Genomic DNA, 16,952 nt, shown 5'->3' on the forward strand with positions numbered 1-16,952 from the left:
GAGTTTACTTCTACGTTTAGAAGATAAATTATTGAAATTAAATAATGATATTCAGCGGGTTTAATTATTTTACAATGTAAGACAAGCACTTTGTAAGTAACTGTAATTAAAATACCTAAAAATGAACAGTAATTAGTTACTCTACTTTTTCAGTGGAAAAGTAATTTAATTACAGAAACGCGTTACTTAGTAACGCATTACACCCAACACTGTATATATATATATATATGTGTGTGTGTGTGTGTGTGTGTGTGTGTGTGTGTGTGTGTGTGTGTGTGTGTGTGTGTGTGGTGGGGATGCTGTCGCATTGTAAACAGTGTAAGACTTAAGACTGGTTAAAATGATTTCACAACATGTTAAAAACAAGTCTAAGCACAGCAAACTGCATGTGGTTTCCTGTTTTATTTCACGTTCATGCAAGAGGGTGACACATGAAACACTTATCTGACTTTGATCATCCTATACTCTGCTACGACAGGGGCCAGGTCCTGAACAGCTTGCATTTCTGTTAGGGCTAATAGAGAATTCACACCTGTGGCCAATTTAGAATTACCAATTATGCCCGGCCCACTAACTGCAAGTGTTAGACTGTAGGAGGAAACCAGACTACCTGGAGAAATCCCAAGCAGACACACAGAAACACATGACAAACACAAAAGCTCTACAGTGAAAGGCAGCAGCCAGATTATGAATTTGAACGTAGGAAACTTCTTGCTGTGAGGTAACAGCGCTGCCACCATGCCGCCCAAATCAGTTTTCAAAAATGTTGCATTTAGTTGACTTTAAGAATTCTCACAGTGTTTATATTTAAAATACATTAATATGAATTTAAAATGACTTTTTCAAACTTCAGGAGTTGTTTGGTTACTAATTGGATGTAATTCCCGCTGACAGATTCACCAAACATCCTGACTGTGGAGAAATCTAGAGGGCTGAGATTATCAAACTCAATAATGGAAGGCCAGTCTGCTAGTGAGCCATCCGGACCAGGTTTTGTTTTGGCTGACTATGCAGTCTTTGCTGCCATGTTATTGGTTTCTGTGGCGATAGGACTTTTCCAGGCCCTGAAGAAAAGGCCAAGAGAAGCAACTGCTGACGACTTCTTCACTGGGGGCCGGAGCTTGCCAGCGATTCCTGTTGGCTTGTCTCTCTGTGCCAGCTTCATGTCAGCAGTCCAGGTTCTGGGTGTTCCTTCTGAAGGTTTTCGCTATGGCTTCAAATTCCTCTACATGTGCCTCGGACAAAGCATCAACTCCTTGCTGACAGCTTACCTGTTCCTGCCGGTTTTCTTTCGACTGGGCATCACCAGCACCAATCAGGTTCTAATGACCTAATAGTCATTGCCTCATTTATTTTATGAAGGAAATGAGTATATTTCAGTCTTCTGAATTGTTTTAATTCATTCATGATGCACATAATTATATTTAGATGATTCTATGTAACATAATTCTGCGAAACCCTTTCACACTAAGATAAATTGCTATGGAAATATCCCTTGCATGTCACATGTCTATATAACAAACTTTCATTGTGAATTGCAAATTTTGTATGGTTTTTTTTTTTAATTAAATCACATATTTCTTATATTTCATATGACCTCATTGCAATGATTAACAAATAAAAATTAACAAATTCAAAAGTTTATAAATATGCATTACATTGTGCAATTATCAAAGTAACAGGAGCAATAATTTTATTTGCCACTGATGATTGAGTGGCTGCTAATTTTAGAACAATATAATAAAAATAGTTTGATTTGAGGATTTTTATTAACGAAACATGACAATGTATTTATCAACAGCGAAGTAATAGAATTTATCTGACCAAGTGTTGAAAGGTGCCTGTAGTCCTTCAAACATGGTGAATATAGGGGGTGAAGAAGGATGAGGTTATAACACCGACCATCTGCCTGTCACAGTATCTGAGGATGAGATTTGGCAGAGGGATGCAGCTGCTGGGGAGCATTCAGTTTCTCGTTGCCACGGTAAGACAGACAATGTAATGTTCTCTGTTGGATTGAAGAATTTGGAGCTCACAAAGACATTTTTTATTTTCAAATTCTTCTCATATTTATTCATCTTCAGGCAAACCTAGTGGCTTCAATCCTTTAACCCAGTGTTTATCACCTTTTTGCTGCTTTGCTTGAATTTCCTCTCTCACAGCTGCTTTACACAGGGATTGTCATCTACGCGCCAGCTTTAATTCTGAATCAAGGTAGGTGAGGTCTAAACATGGTCCTCTGTTTTCATAGGATATTTTCATTTATTTGACACTTTGTCATACTGGAGAACACGTGTGTATTTATAGCACCAGACGTTTTGCTCCTTATCAGTGTTGACTCAGCTAAACCGTTTATTTCTGAGAAGAGGATGTGTGGAATAAATTTAAGGGAAATATGTGTTACAAAAATGAATGTTTAAACAGTGATAAGAAATATCTGAACAGTGATAGGAAAAGGTGACATTAAACCTGACACTAAGACCTGCTGCACTGACTTTTTATGAAACTTTTTAATTAAGTATCTTTGCTCAAAACTCAAGAAGGCAAATTTAATTACTGTATGTATGATATTTAGTACCGTCTTTTAGTACTTTAGTTCTTTAGTACTGTCTTCTTTCTCTCTCCCCGGTCGTGGGAGATGGCCCCGCCCCTCCCTGAGCCTGGTTCTGCCGGAGGTTTCTTCCTGTTAAAAGGGAGTTTTTCCTTCCCACTGTTGCCAAAGTGCTTGCTCATATGATTGTTGGGTTTTTCTCTGTATGTATTATTGTAGGGTCTACCTTACAATATAAAGCGCCTTGAGGCAACTGTTGTTGTGATTTGGCGCTGTATAAATAAAATAACTTGAATTGAATTAGTACCAGAAATAATTTTTACTTTTTTACCATAAATTTGTGGATGGTTTTCACACATTATTAATGACTGGTTCTTGTAGTTTACAAATAAAGCTGTTGTTTCATTCACTGTTTTTGTAGCTACTGGACTCAACATATGGGCATCCCTATTTTCTACTGGGCTCATCTGCACCTTGTACACCACACTGGTAAGAAGACTGCTTTAATATTCTCATCAAACAAGTAAGCATGCAGCATCAGACCACCACCTGTTTCAGAGTTCAGTGTTCATTTTTTTTTTTTTTCATCATTGTTTTTATTGCAGATTTTCCTTTAACACGACAGCGTCTCGACAGTAGACACAGAACAACAAAACAGTACAAACACAAAACGTACACAACAGCTCTTAAATAAGGCATAATACAAGATACAAAATACAAAATATAACATACAAGAGGTGGTGAGTCAGTCTTACAGCGCCCGGGTGGTGATCACGTGTGTAGTAGTCCTTTGAATAAGATAGCGGAAAGGTCCGGTCCAATATAGTCCAAAAAGGGGTGCCACATCCCATAGAACTGACCCACACTGTGGTGTATAACGTGTGTGAGGTATTCCAGAGGAATCAGTTCAAAAACTATTTTGCGCCAGCCACAGACAGTGGGAGTCCTATCGTTGATCCATTGTAAGAGGATATTTTTCCTGGCTGCAAATGTTAGAGTGTTATACAATCTTTTGTTGGCCGCCGCTTTTAGGCGGTCACTTGGAAGACCTAGAATCAGGGACAAAGGGTCCATCTCTATATCAACGTGGAAGATTTTCCCCAGTTCACCTGTAATGTCAGCCCAGTATTCTTGAAGCTTATAACAGGACCAAAAACAGTGAGTTAAAGTCCCTACATCAGTTTTGCACTTAAGACACACAGGGGAAAGAGAGCGGCTGAAGAGGTGTCTGCGGTGAGGGGATACGTGTAATCTGTGTAAAATCTTAAATTGGATTGCTCTTGTCCGAGTACAAATTGAAATCCTTTTTGCGAGAGACCAAACGGTATCCCACTTATCTTCATCTATGGTTACCGACAGTTCCCTCTCCCACACACCTCTAATCCCCTGCGCATCAGTGGTAGTCAAAGCATTAAGCACATGGTAAAATGAACTCAGAGACACCGTCAGCTGTTGCCCAAACAAAACCCTCTCAACATCAGATACTTCAGGGTGCTCAGCAAGGGTTGTATTGTGAGTGATATAGTGTCGTATTTGCAAAAAACGAAAGAAATCCTGTCTAGGCAAGCCGTAACTGTTGGTAAGCTGTTCAAACGACATGAGTTCACCACCCGAGAAAAGGTCACCAAGAGACTTAATATTCTTATCAGACCATCGTTGAAAGCCGGGGTCCAAAGAACCCGGAGGGAAAGCAGGGTTATTCATTATAGGGGTAAAGGTTGATGTTATTCTCGATCTTCCCTCAAGACGGCGGACAATTCGCCACGCTTTTAGGGTGTTGATTGTTACAGGATTTGTACAAAGGGCCTTAATTCCGTTAAAATCATTACAAAATAATAGATCGCTCAGTTTGCATTGTGACAGAGCTGTCTCAATATCCGACCAGATTGAGGTTTTACCCCTAACCCAGTCGCTCACAAATCTTAAATGGGCAGAAAGCTGATACAATCTAATATTAGGTAGATCCAAGCCGCCCCTGGAGCTTGGCAGATGCAACACTGCCATCTTGAGTCTGGGTCTGCGCTTGTTCCAGATGAAAGAGGTGAGCCAACCATTTATGTCCTTCAGTACTCTCTTAGAGAACAAGACGGGGATCATTTGGATAGGATACAATAGCCTGGGCAGCACATTCATTTTGATCAGGGCAATGCGTCCTAGCCAGGAGACAGGAAGTGACGCCCACCGCTCTAGGTCCTGTTTGAGTTTGCCAAATAAGGGTGTGAAGTTGGCTTTGTACAATTGGTCGAGAGACGGGGTAATAAAGATCCCCAAATACACAAATCCATTAGGAGACCATTTAAAAGGAAAGGAAGGAACAGTAGCCGGCATTGTGAAAAGAGTACCGAGAGGCATGGCCTCTGACTTAGCCAAATTGATTCTATAGCCAGAGAAATGGCTAAACCTGTCAATCACCTCAATGAGACTGGGTACGGATGTTACAGGGTTAGTCAAAAGAATCAAGATGTCGTCCGCGTATAAGGTTATTTTATGACACAGCTGTCCAATCTCTAAACTACGTATTGTGGGCGTCGCCCTTATGGCCTCAGCAAGAGGCTCTATGGCCAGAGCGAATAGAAGGGGCGATAAGGGGCAGCCCTGCATAACTCCCCTATGAGTGTTGAAGTAATCAGACCTAAGTCCATTAGTCAGGACTGCTGCCTGTGGATTATTGTAGATAACTTTGACCCATTTTATAAAATTCACCCCTAAGCCGAATTTGCCCAGAGTATACAACAAATAAGACCACTCAATTCTGTCAAATGCTTTCTCCGCATCGAGAGAAAGCACCAGGCCGTCAATAGATTTTTGCTTGAAAGCTACAATAGCGTTCAGTAAGCGTCTAACATTGGTGGCTGAGTTTCGACCCTTTATAAAGCCTGTCTGGTCCTCCCTTATCAGCACAGGTAAAAAATTTTCTAAGCGGGTGGCCAGAATTTTAGAAAGCAGTTTCCTATCTACATTCAAGAGGGCTATAGGTCTATAGGATCCGCACAAATCAGGACACTTCCCTTTCTTTAGAATTAGGGAAATGTTGGCTTCCTTCAGTGTCTGCGGGAATTCACCCGTAATGAAGGAGTGGTTGAACATATCAAGAAGCGGTTCCACAATAATATCCCGAAACTGTTTATAAAATTCACAACAGAAGCCATCAGGCCCTGGCGACTTTCCACTTCGCAGTGATTTAATAGCCTTAAACACTTCGGTCTTAGTTATAGGGCTGTTAAGGGCAGTCTTCTGTTCCTCTGACAAATTTGGTAAGTCGAATTGGGTGAAGAAATTATGCATCAGCTGCACCCCCTCCGGGACTTGTTGAGAAGAGTACAAGGCTTCGTAGAACTTCTTAACACAGTCATTTATCAGTTTGTTTTCATATATCTTGTGGCCACCTTCATCAGATATCGCTGCAATGGTATTCGATTCTGCGCGCTTCTTAACATAGTACGCCAGACATTTACCGGCCTTATCTCCATGCTCGTAGAACCTCTGTCTGGTGTATTTAAGTTTCTTCTCTGCATCTCTGGTAAGAAGGCAATACAGCGCTGACCTGAGTGCGGTTATTTCTTGCCATAATGGTGGTGATGGGGAGGCAATATATGTTTTCTCCTTATCCATCAATTCGCTCTCTAAAGATTTTTGTTCCTCCATCCGTTGTCGCTTCTTTGTCGCAGAATACGAAATAATTAGGCCCCTCACATAAGCTTTGCATGTTTCCCACAAAACAGAGGCAGTAGTAGCTGAGGGGGTGTTGATATCCAAAAACGCTTTAAATTCTGCAGAGAAGTGAGAGGTAAATTCCTCATCCTTAAGAATAATGGTATTAAGCCTCCAGTGGCGGGACCTATGAAGCGCAGCTTTAAGATCGAGATCCATGATTACCCTAGCGTGATCTGAGATGATTATACTTGTTATGTCGCACGATACTACTGAACCTAAGTCAGTTTTCGGGAGAAAAAAGTAATCAATTCTAGTTTGGGACCTATGCGGAGCCGAAAAAAATGTGTATTGCTTATCGGAGGGGTGAGTATATCTCCAAGCATCCACAAGTCCAAACTCGTCGCATAGAGCATGAAGCACTTTGGCCTGAGGAGAAGGAGTTGCAATGCTGTGTGGAAATCTGTCCATAAGCGGATTTAACATTAAGTTGAAATCACCACCAATAATAACGGTAGAGTTAGGAAGAAATGGGGCTAATTCCAGAAACATTTTGGTAAGAAAGGTAGTTGGGTGGGCAGGTGGAAAATAAACATTCAGTAATAAGATATTTTGGCCTTGCAAAATCCCTTTGACTATCACGTAGCGGCCCTTCAGATCCTTAACGCAATCAGTTACTACAAAAGGTACATTTTTCCTAATCAACACTGCCACTCCTCTACTTCTTGTAGTGAAGGATGAAAAAAACACTTGTCCATATAATCCTTGTTGCAACTTCAAGTGTTCATTATTATCAAGATGTGTCTCTTGTAACATAGCAACATCTACACCGTCCTTTCTTAGACAAGTAAATATCTTCCTCCTCTTAATAGGGCTGTGAACCCCTCGTACATTCCAGGTGCATATTCGCAGCCTACTCATTATTAGACTTATTCATGTATCACACAAAGCATATTGAGCCAAAGGGTTCACCACACCCTGGTTGAAAAAATAAATAAATAAAATAAAAATAAAAAAGGCATGAAAGAGCTGTGTGACGGAACATTCAAAGAACAGTGATTTGGCAACAGCCCTACTAAACATGTAGGGAAAAACCAATCTCCTCCTGCCCGTCGGGAAAGCCGAAGGGCATTGCACGCGCGTAACTCACGCCTACCCATAGACGAAAACACAGTCCGTCCGGTGCCCGATGGGGTGGAAGATTTCACCTGGTCGCTTATAAGCAGCGAGGACGAAAAAAAAGAGTCATATACGCCTAGATTCGGCAAGTACTCACACCGGTTAATTAAGGCATAGTGTGAAGAAAAGGAGTACTCCGGTGGTTACGGGGATTCAGGGCAGCGAGTCCGCGTAGGACGCAGCTGCCTCCGGTGTGTTAAATCTCTTCTCCTTGCCGTTGGCAAACAGCCTCAGTGTGGCGGGGTAGAGAAGCGCATAATCCACATTCTTCTTCCTCAGGCAGCTTTTCACCTCGTCGAAAGCCTTGCGTTTCTTGGCTACCGCCGCTGAATAATCATTAAAGAAGGAGACTTTGATCCGACTTGTTGGTTGGTTCGGCTGCGTAGCCAGGCACCGAGCTGCGGCCATCACACGTTGTTTATCAGCAAAGTTGTGAAGCTTCATAATGATGGGTCTGGCGCGCTGGCTGGGGCCCGGCCTCGGTGCTAGAGAGCGGTGAGCGCGGTCTAGTTTGATCTTCCCATTTTTAGTTGTGAGCTCGAGATAGGAGGGGAGCCATGACTCCATGAAGGCGACAACATCATTTCCCTCCGTGCCCTCGGGAAGCCCGACCAGGCGAAGGTTACATCTGCGGCTGCGGTTCTCTAAATCGTCCATGTGGTCTGCCATGTCAGTTACTTGTTTTTCGAGTCGAGCCACTTTCGCCTGCAATACACCTGCCGTGTCTTCCACGCCTGAAATCCGTATCTCGGCGTCTCCCACCCGTGTCGCCAGAGCCTGGATCCGAGACGTCTGTTCACGGATTGCGGCCAGCACAGTATCAACTTTAACATCCAATAAAGTTGTAATGCTGTCAGTTATCTTACTCAGAGCCGCAAGGATATTCGGGTCGATATCACTCCCAGTTTCCTCAGCGTCAGCGGAGATTTCTGTGTCGCTGGCGTTAGCTTCTTCAGGCTCAGCCGCCATAGGACCCACAATGTCGCTAGCTTGCACAACCGGAGCGGTCTTTTTCTTAGACCTGACGTTAGGCATTTTAGAAAAATAGTCGTCCAGACTCATTATAGAGTTACTCCCACGCACATTTGTAACGTTTCACCAGGTGAACACGTATTTTAGACGGATAATCGGGGGACCTCACCGGAGCACAGCGAGACGGGTGTTCGCGCTACGACGCCATCTTGCCAACCTTCAGTGTTCATTTAAAAATGCCTTGTTGGCTCATTTGTGCAGGATGTATTTCAAAATAAGATGCCTAAACAAAAATAAAATGTAAACTAAGTTGTCTAGATAAAACTAGCAGATTATTTTGGTTTTGGGGGATGTTTTTTCTCGTGGTAGATGTCTTTTAACCTCAGACTTCTCTGAGAATAAAAATGCTGTTACTGTATATCTAACACAGAGCAGTAAACTTAAATCAGAGATTAAAACACAAACATTCAGCTGACATCGTGTTTCAGGTTTTGTATTAAGTTTTAACTCCGTACACAAAGTTATTAAGGTGCAAACATTTGTCTCATGCTCTGTTTCTGTCTCCTCTCATCTCTGTATAGGGTGGAATAAAAGCTGTGATCTGGACTGATGTATTCCAGATCATTGTCATGTTGTTGGGCTTTGTGGCCATTTACATCCATGGCACAGTCCTGGTTGGTGGTCCGGCACAAGTACTGAGGATTGCAAACAATGGATCACGCATTAATTTTAATGAGTAAAAAACATTTTTAATTATGAATGTCTTTATAAATGTACATTAGTGTGCAACTACATCTTGATACAAAAAGACTGAACAAGTCACTGCAAATGCTACTTGGATCTTCCACAGTTTTAGCTTTGACCCACGGCATCGCTACACATTCTGGAGCCTCTCTGTTGGGGGTGCATTGGTTTGGCTGTCCATGTACGGAGTGAACCAAGCACAAGTCCAGCGATACATCTCCTGTCGATCAGAGAGAGCGGCCCAGTGGTGAGTGAACACCTACATGCTGAAACAGACAGACTATGACACAAGCATAGTATCCATGAAATCTGATTATGTTTCAGTTATAATAGCTGAAACGTAACCAACCACTGAAAAGCCATGCGACAAGACAAGGAAGAGGTCAGAGTTTCAAATAATAAGGTCAGCATGTGTTTAACTAACCCCATGAGCCAAGAGCTCAGGCTTCAGACTGGCTCTGCATGATGTCAGTCAGAGGGGATGTCCCCAACATGGTTGTCTCACACACACAGATTAACAAAATGGACCTGTAGCCTAAAAGTTGCCAGTCTGAGGCCAGTTTACTGTTGGTGCTATGGGCTGACCATAGATGCTATTGTAGCCATGTATACATTGTCTCAAAATATGTTGCATCAAACATTGTTGTGGCTCTACAGTTTGCATCATTACTCTGCTGTCGTTCATCTTTTTAAATGTGCTATTCTCTGACTGCTTTTGTGCCATTTCCCTGTTTCTGATTTTTCAAAACTCTCCAACTTTGGACTGAATAGCCTCGTCTTCTAAAATCCTCATGAAAGCTCTGACATCTTTGTTTATCTAATGGTTTAAAATAGCTTTAATAAGAAGACTTTTGTCATTTAATTATGGATGCAAGGTAGATTGTTTCACAGTGACTCCCTCAGGACAGTATCATTATTTTCCAGGTGTCTGCTATTGTGGTCCTCATTCATGTTTTCTCAAAGTGAGAGGACTGTCCAGGTCTGATAGTTCAGGCACTAGTTCTTCTTAATAGGCACTTGATATTATAAAGCATTGTTGTCCTACAGACATTACATATCCATCGATTTGGGTTTTTTAATTATGATATTTGCATGTACATATACTGATTACACTTAAGAAGGAATGTGTTATTATGACAATGAACATCTCCATATATTAACCAGCAATTCTTTGTAATGTAAATTTACTTCCAAGCATAGATGGATATCTAATTCAAGTTTTAGATTAAAATTTATAATAACAGTTTTTCACTTTTCCCACACCAGTAAGTAGGAAGTGGAAACAGTCATCATGTTTGGTTTCATTTTCAGGGCACTGTTTGTGAACCAAGTGGGTCTGTGCCTCATTGTGAGCAGTGCAGCAACCTGTGGCATCGTCATGTTTGCTTTTTACAACACGTGTGATCCACTGAAGTCTGGGAGGATTTCTAAACCTGACCTGGTAATCAGATTACTTTCATTTTGTACTGAGCAACGAAATATTTAATGAGTCAGTTTTAAGATGTTTCTTGAGATGCAGACATTTGTTCTTAGCTAAACTCATTTTATTGTTAAATTAGGCTAATGGCTAAATGGAATATTTTACTTAGTTGCATATTGAGGTATACAGTAAATATCCATATTGTACAAGGAAAAAAACAAACAAACAAATACGGACATTTCTATTATCTCAGCAGGGCCTTTATGTGGCCAAGACTGAATACCACTAATAACTAGTGTGTTTTGGTATGCTCGTATGTTACATGCCAGTATGTACCTGTTTATTGTTGGGGTTTTTTTTGTTTTTTTTACTCTTTATGCATCTGATGAAGCTTATGCCGTACTTTGTGCTGGACATATTCCAAAATTACCCGGGCTTCCCAGGTCTTTTCCTCGCCTGTGCATACAGCGGGACTTTGAGGTATCCAAATCTACGTTTCTTTAAACCTTACCTGAAGCAGGTATGTCCCTCACATTACAAGGAGCCAGCATAAATAACTTCGCTTGAGACATTTCGTAACTTGTGTGATGGTTTAAGGCTATTTGAGGTTTAAAGACAGAAAACTCTTCAGTCTTCAAGTGAATGTGAGGAAATATCAGACTAAACTACATATCCTCTGTTAACATCTAACATTCATCATATGCATGTTACATCTTTTACATACTGTATACATATATATTACACATTTTTATGCACAAGAAAGAACCATCAAATAATGAGCTGCCGCTATGAGATTAATGTTAATCAAGCCTCTTTTTAACAGTACGGCTTCCACAAGCATCAATGCCATGGCTGCGGTGACGATTGAGGATATCCTGCACCCCTATCTGCTTCACATGACACAGAAGAAACTGATGCTGGTTTCCAGAGGACTGTGTAGGCTGACTATACCACTTACTGCTGTAATGTTTTAGTCCCAGATTCTTAGAATAAGTCATATTCGGCAATAATGCATTTTGAACCTTTTCTCTAAGCACTCCTGTATGGTGGTGGTTGTATCTTGGTGGCTGCACTCTCCTCCCTAGTGAACTGGGGAGTTCTTCAGGTAACAATATCATAATCAATCATTTTACCAAAGATTTTTGCAATTTTTAACAAAAATGATAAAACAATAGTTGTTGTTATACAACTATTGTTGTTGTCATACATGAAACCCAGATAATGTTGGAAGACTGTGTAAAAGTTGCAGTTTCAGATATGCCACACACAGCAGGAGGTATTTTGAAACTTCAGAAATGTTAGATGCACTTTTCTCACATGGGCACCGTAATTCAGGCATGCAGTGCATATGTAAGAGATATAAGACAGTTACATTTTTGACCTGAATAACTAATTACAGATAAGATTTATACTATACTCTGTAACAAAGTTTTTTGGGTTGATTTTCGAACGTACCATTTATCTTCCCTCTTTAGGGATCATTTACTGTCATGGGTGTGGTCAGCGGCCCATTACTTGGAGTGTTTATTTTGGGAATATTTTTCCCAGCAGCAAACAGACTGGTGAGTGACTGGTAAAGAAATGATCGACAAATACTTCCAAGAAGCACATGTACTTAGATTAAATTCACAGGTAAAAGCCAAACGACTTAAACAATGGCCTGAATTGTATTCTCTTTAATCTAAAAATATCAGGAGAATGTCTCAAACTAAATTGCATAATACTCGATGGAAATTTTGAAACGTATTTCTTGAAAATATAACAATTATTAACTTGAATGTTTGCCATGTATTAATGTAGACATCTATCTTATCTATTAAGGAAGACTTGGGTGTTAGTCACAGATCCATGATGAATCTGTGTTACTGTTAACACCACTCCTTTGTTCGGACACGTCACATAAAACATTTTAAAGCAGTAACTTTGTGAGCTCTAGTTTAATAGTGAAACAGTTAAAAAGCAGTTCACACTCATCGCTCTTGACACAGCACCTTGATATTGTTCTGTTAGCCAGACAACTTTCCCTGGAAATTTATCAGTGCACATATTTACTTTCTGAATTCCTTACATTTAAGGAGGTCCCACTTACGTGGAGTGTGTGTTACCTCACATGGGCCATTACTGTTTTTCACAGCGACACTGTGCTACAGGTAAACATTTTAGAAACCAGCTGGCCATGGATGCTCATTTGCTTTATCTGTGTTTCAGGGGGCATTCACGGGGATATTAGCTGGCTTCCTTGTCTCTATGTGGCTAGCTGTAGGTTCAACTCTGTATCCACCCAGTGAGGAGACCATGGGTGTCCTGCCCAGCTTAGCAGGTTCCTGTGAATCCATAAACACCACCCAGAGTAGCATAGCTATCGAAGACCAGCACTCTGTCTCCACCCGGCTTCACCCCAATAACCAGGGGTCAGTGAGTTCAGTGAGGCTTAAACGTACATGCTAGTTTATAATAATAATAATAATGATAATAATAATAATAATAGTAATAATAATAGTTGTTATCCTGTTTTTCCCAAAACTAGGGGCCTGTTAAACTTCTACTCCATGTCCTACCTCTACTTCGGTGCCATGGCAACTAGTTCAGTTGTACTTGTCGGTGTAATTGTGAGCTACGCAACAGGTAAAAAGCTGTTATTGTGTTTGTAAAACTGCTGATTCACAGTGCTTTTATTTGATTTCAAGATAATAAAAGTGCACATGCTTCAGATATGCCAAAGCAATCAAACAGTGCATTTAAAACATATTACGCCATTCTTTTTCTCTCAACACAGGCCCAACAAAGAGGGAGAACATTAAAGAAGGTTTGTTATGGTGGGACCTGAAAAAGAAGAAAGTGGAGGGTTCCCCTAAAAACAGAGTAAGTCCTGTATGACTGTCCTGCACAGTCAATGACTGTACTTTCCATAGTCCTTGTGCACAACCAGGACTATGGACTGTGCACAGCAGCCCTAAATACTGTTAGAACATGTGAAGGGGGCTCAAAGGATATTTTTTCCCACTCAGATGTCAGTTATGTTTACATGTATTACATTTGTCTTATTTCCATGGGAAAATGTACAAAGGAAAATGAATTTATTAATTAATCTGTTTTAAAAGGTAATTATTGCTTTATAACTCAACACGTGACTTCAAAGTGGAATATGGAATATGGTGTTAGTGTAAACACAGAAATTATGATCAGTCTGTTAAAGATTTCTTGTCCAAGAAGTTTTCACTTTCCCTTATTTTAAGTGTGTACTCATCAGCCATTTTGTTAGCTACACCTTGGAAGTACTAGGTCAGTTTTTTTTTTGTTTTGTTTTTTATCACAGTAGCCTTAATTCTTTATGACACAGATTCAATAAAGTGTTGGAAACATTCCTCAGAAATTTTGGTCCATATTGATGTGACAGCATCACACAGCTGCTGCAGATTATTCGCTGCAAATCTTCCCTTCCACCACATCCCAAAGGTGCTTTATTCTATGTTTATAACAGTAGAGGCCATTGGAGTACAGTGAACTCACTGTCACATTCAAGAAATCAGTGTGATCAGCAACGATACTCTGGCTGGCTGTGGGGATTAGACGTTGCTCTGTTGGTAATAAGTGGCCCAAAACATGACAAGAATATTCTTGTCCTTACACCATTACACGCCAAGTCTGAACTGTCAGTACAAAGCAGGATGAATCCATTCTTTCATGTTGTTTACACCAAATTCTGATCCTAAAATCTGAACGTTGCAGAATGTTGTTCTTAATCTTCTATTGCCTAAGCTTGGTGGGCAAATTTACAGGCTGTTTCCTGTTCTATGCTGACAGGAATAGAGGTATTCATTGTGGTCTTCTCCTGCTGTGTTGTGCTTTGAAAGATGCTCTTCTGCAAATCTTAGTTGTAGCAACTGATATTTGCGTTGCTGTCACTTTCCTATCAGCTGAAAGCAGCCAGCCATTCTCCTTTGACCTCTGACATCATCAAAGCATTTTCCCCCAGGGAACTGGGGGAACTCTTTCTCAGACCATTGTCTGTAAACTTTGGAGCTTGTTGTGTGGGGAAAATCCCAGCAAATCAGTAGTTTCTGAAATACACCACCTGACACTACAACATTTTTCTTTCCTATTCTTGTTTTGAATTTTAGCAGGTCGTCTTAACTGTGCTTACATTCCTAAATGCATTGAGCTGCTGCTACCTGATTGATTATACATTAGTTAAAAGCAGTTGAATAGGTGTAACAAAGTTAGTGCATAAAGAAGGCATTATTGTAGATTTGTGTCAGTCTCTTGCTTTATTTTTAAACTTTTTCTCTAACTGTGGTTCTGTTTTGTTTTCAGGAGGGAGACAAAGCGTCAGAAGAACTACAGTGTGTGTCTTTGATGACAATGGACAAGCAGGATGCAGGGGAAGGGGAAGGAGACCAAAGAGACAGCAGAAAATAAAGTCACTGCACAGTCTATAGCTGTTAGAAGACTACTGATCCCACTGGAATACATCACGGTGCTATCTTCTCTCTATCAGCACTAATAAATTTAGGTGTTGTTTTCATTTTCAAAGTGTTTCTCTCTATATATTTTGGTTCTAAGTCTGCCTCATATTTTAAGTTACACCTGTGCCAAGAAACTATAAGTGCAGACTATCAGAGGTGATGAAAGGCTCTTTCATGGGAACTCTCATTCTGGTATGTTCCATATTCCTAACAATGCACACCTGCACTTCAACCAGCATTAACCGACATGTGGGCAGGTACACGGGATATGCTTAAACTGTAATTCAACCCTTGCTTCCTCATTCAGCAATCATTTAACATCTGCTCGAATGAGCCTAAAACTTCCTCCTAAAGAATGAGGGGATTTTTCCCTTTAATAATGTACCAGTTATGACTTTCTACTTAACTGTGGACTGCAGGTGTACCTCTAAATAAACAAAGATCAATGGCTCAGTGGCTAAGATCAATTTTACACAATTATACAAAAAGACATCTGAGAAATAAAAAGAAAACCTTCGAAGCAAAAGTAACCCCATGTGTGTAAACAAGAAAAATAAAGGGGTAAAACAAGCTATTGTTCAGTTCAGTCCCCTCAGAGGTTGGAGTTCAGCTTTATTTCATTATGCTGCACTTGTTTTCTGCTGCCATGCAACATTACAAACACACCCCATTAGCACAACACAGAACACCCTCTTTGTACTGTCAGTTTCACACTTCACCCTAAATACACAGCAGATAAAACAAAATTCTACACCACAACACCTGTGACTGCATTCACACCTAAAGTCTCCTGACAGAAAGTGAACTGTTATTGCTGGGTATTTATTGGGTCGTGGTATTGACACGAACAGTGATATTTATTGTGAGATGTGTCCCTCTGGAATCTTGCGTGCAATAAATATACAACTAAATGAATAAACTTTAGTCTCAAAAATGAGACGAATGTAAGAAACAGGCTGAAGAGGATTGTTTTGTGTATGATGACCCCTGCTGATCATTTACAGTCACTACAAAAATGCAGAAAAGCAAAACCACCCACACACACGCATGACTGCATCCATCATGGCTGCCAACTACACACAAATAAATGAGAACGAAAGTGCTTATAACACAGTAATTTCATTTATTGCATTTTAAATCAACCTTTCATCCATGGTGGCCTTACAAAAGTAAACATATTTCGTCACACTCCGATAAGCTGGCAGGAATGACTGTGGAGTTCAGTCTTTAAAGCGGTGAGGTTGTGCTTCCGTGCACGTTTGTCCTGAATCCCTCAAACGCCTCCATGTTGTCGCATGAGCTACTGGGTTTCTTCACCACTCATCGGCGGCCCTGTTAGAGTCCTCGTCGGCTACAGCACAGTCCAGGCGCTGCACACCGGGAAGCGCCAGGTCCCGTTCGTTAAGCTTTTCCAGAAACGACGAAAGGAGTCGTTTATTCAAATGGTCCGTCAGCGTCCTTTCCTCTTCGACCCGCTCCTTGGCCACGTTTCTATCCGGCTCCGCTTCCTCGGTTTCGGTATCCGCGCCAGGCTGCTGCGGAGGGCCGGACCGGTGGTTCAAGGACAAGACGTTCGACTGCTCGCCTTCCCCGGGCTCCTGCTCTGTCCAGCTCCCGCCGTCCGCCCCCGATTCGGTCTCCATCCGTGATATTAAAGTGGTCTGCAGGGCGGCATTCTCCAGCTCTTTCAGGCGCTTACTGTGGAGGCCGCAGGCTGGAAGTTCATTGCCAGACGAGTTGTTCTTGTTATGATGGGCCTCGCCGGTCTGCTCCATCATGCTCTGCGTCTCTTTCTTCTTCTGGGGGTTTAGCGGCCAGCTAGCGTCTTTGAATCTCACTACTGCCCTCTTCTGGAAGAGGCTTGCTCTAATCTCAGATTGGTTCCCTCCACTGCACTGTCCTGAATGCCCTTGCTGATACACGTTTTCTATCTTTTTTGGTGTTTCACTAAAGACTAAAGTGATGTTTG

General features: G+C 41.2%; 1 protein-coding gene across 1 annotated transcript; it reads left to right on the forward strand.

Moving 5' to 3' along the window:
* Positions 1-899: 899 nt before the first annotated feature.
* On the forward strand, positions 900-15,809 carry slc5a5 (solute carrier family 5 member 5). Its single transcript, XM_085382052.1, has 15 exons — positions 900-1,319; positions 1,919-1,984; positions 2,163-2,214; positions 2,973-3,040; positions 8,935-9,089; positions 9,204-9,344; positions 10,409-10,538; positions 10,909-10,997; positions 11,341-11,453; positions 11,552-11,622; positions 11,993-12,079; positions 12,726-12,928; positions 13,045-13,142; positions 13,294-13,379; positions 14,832-15,809. Exons 1-15 carry the CDS (start codon positions 954-956, stop codon positions 14,934-14,936), a joined length of 1,830 nt encoding a protein of 609 aa, XP_085238178.1. The 5' UTR covers positions 900-953; the 3' UTR covers positions 14,937-15,809.
* The last annotated feature ends 1,143 nt before the right edge of the window (positions 15,810-16,952 follow it).

Source organism: Rhamphochromis longiceps, linkage group LG15, assembly GCF_057381845.1.
Source record: "Rhamphochromis longiceps isolate RC_006_pf linkage group LG15, R_longiceps_female_GT1.1, whole genome shotgun sequence".
NCBI classification, from domain to species: domain Eukaryota; kingdom Metazoa; phylum Chordata; class Actinopteri; order Cichliformes; family Cichlidae; genus Rhamphochromis; species Rhamphochromis longiceps.

What these genes read in the sequence shown, in the direction of transcription:
- slc5a5 (XM_085382052.1), top strand. Translation starts at nt 954, where the DNA reads ATGGAAGGCCAGTCTGCTAGTGAGCCATCCGGACCAGGTTTTGTTTTG. An exon ending in TCACGCATTAATTTTAATGA is followed by an intron (nt 9,090 to 9,203) that starts GTAAAAAACATT and finishes GATCTTCCACAG; the next exon opens with TTTTAGCTTTGACCCACGGC. An exon ending in TCAGAGAGAGCGGCCCAGTG is followed by an intron (nt 9,345 to 10,408) that starts GTGAGTGAACAC and finishes TTTCATTTTCAG; the next exon opens with GGCACTGTTTGTGAACCAAG.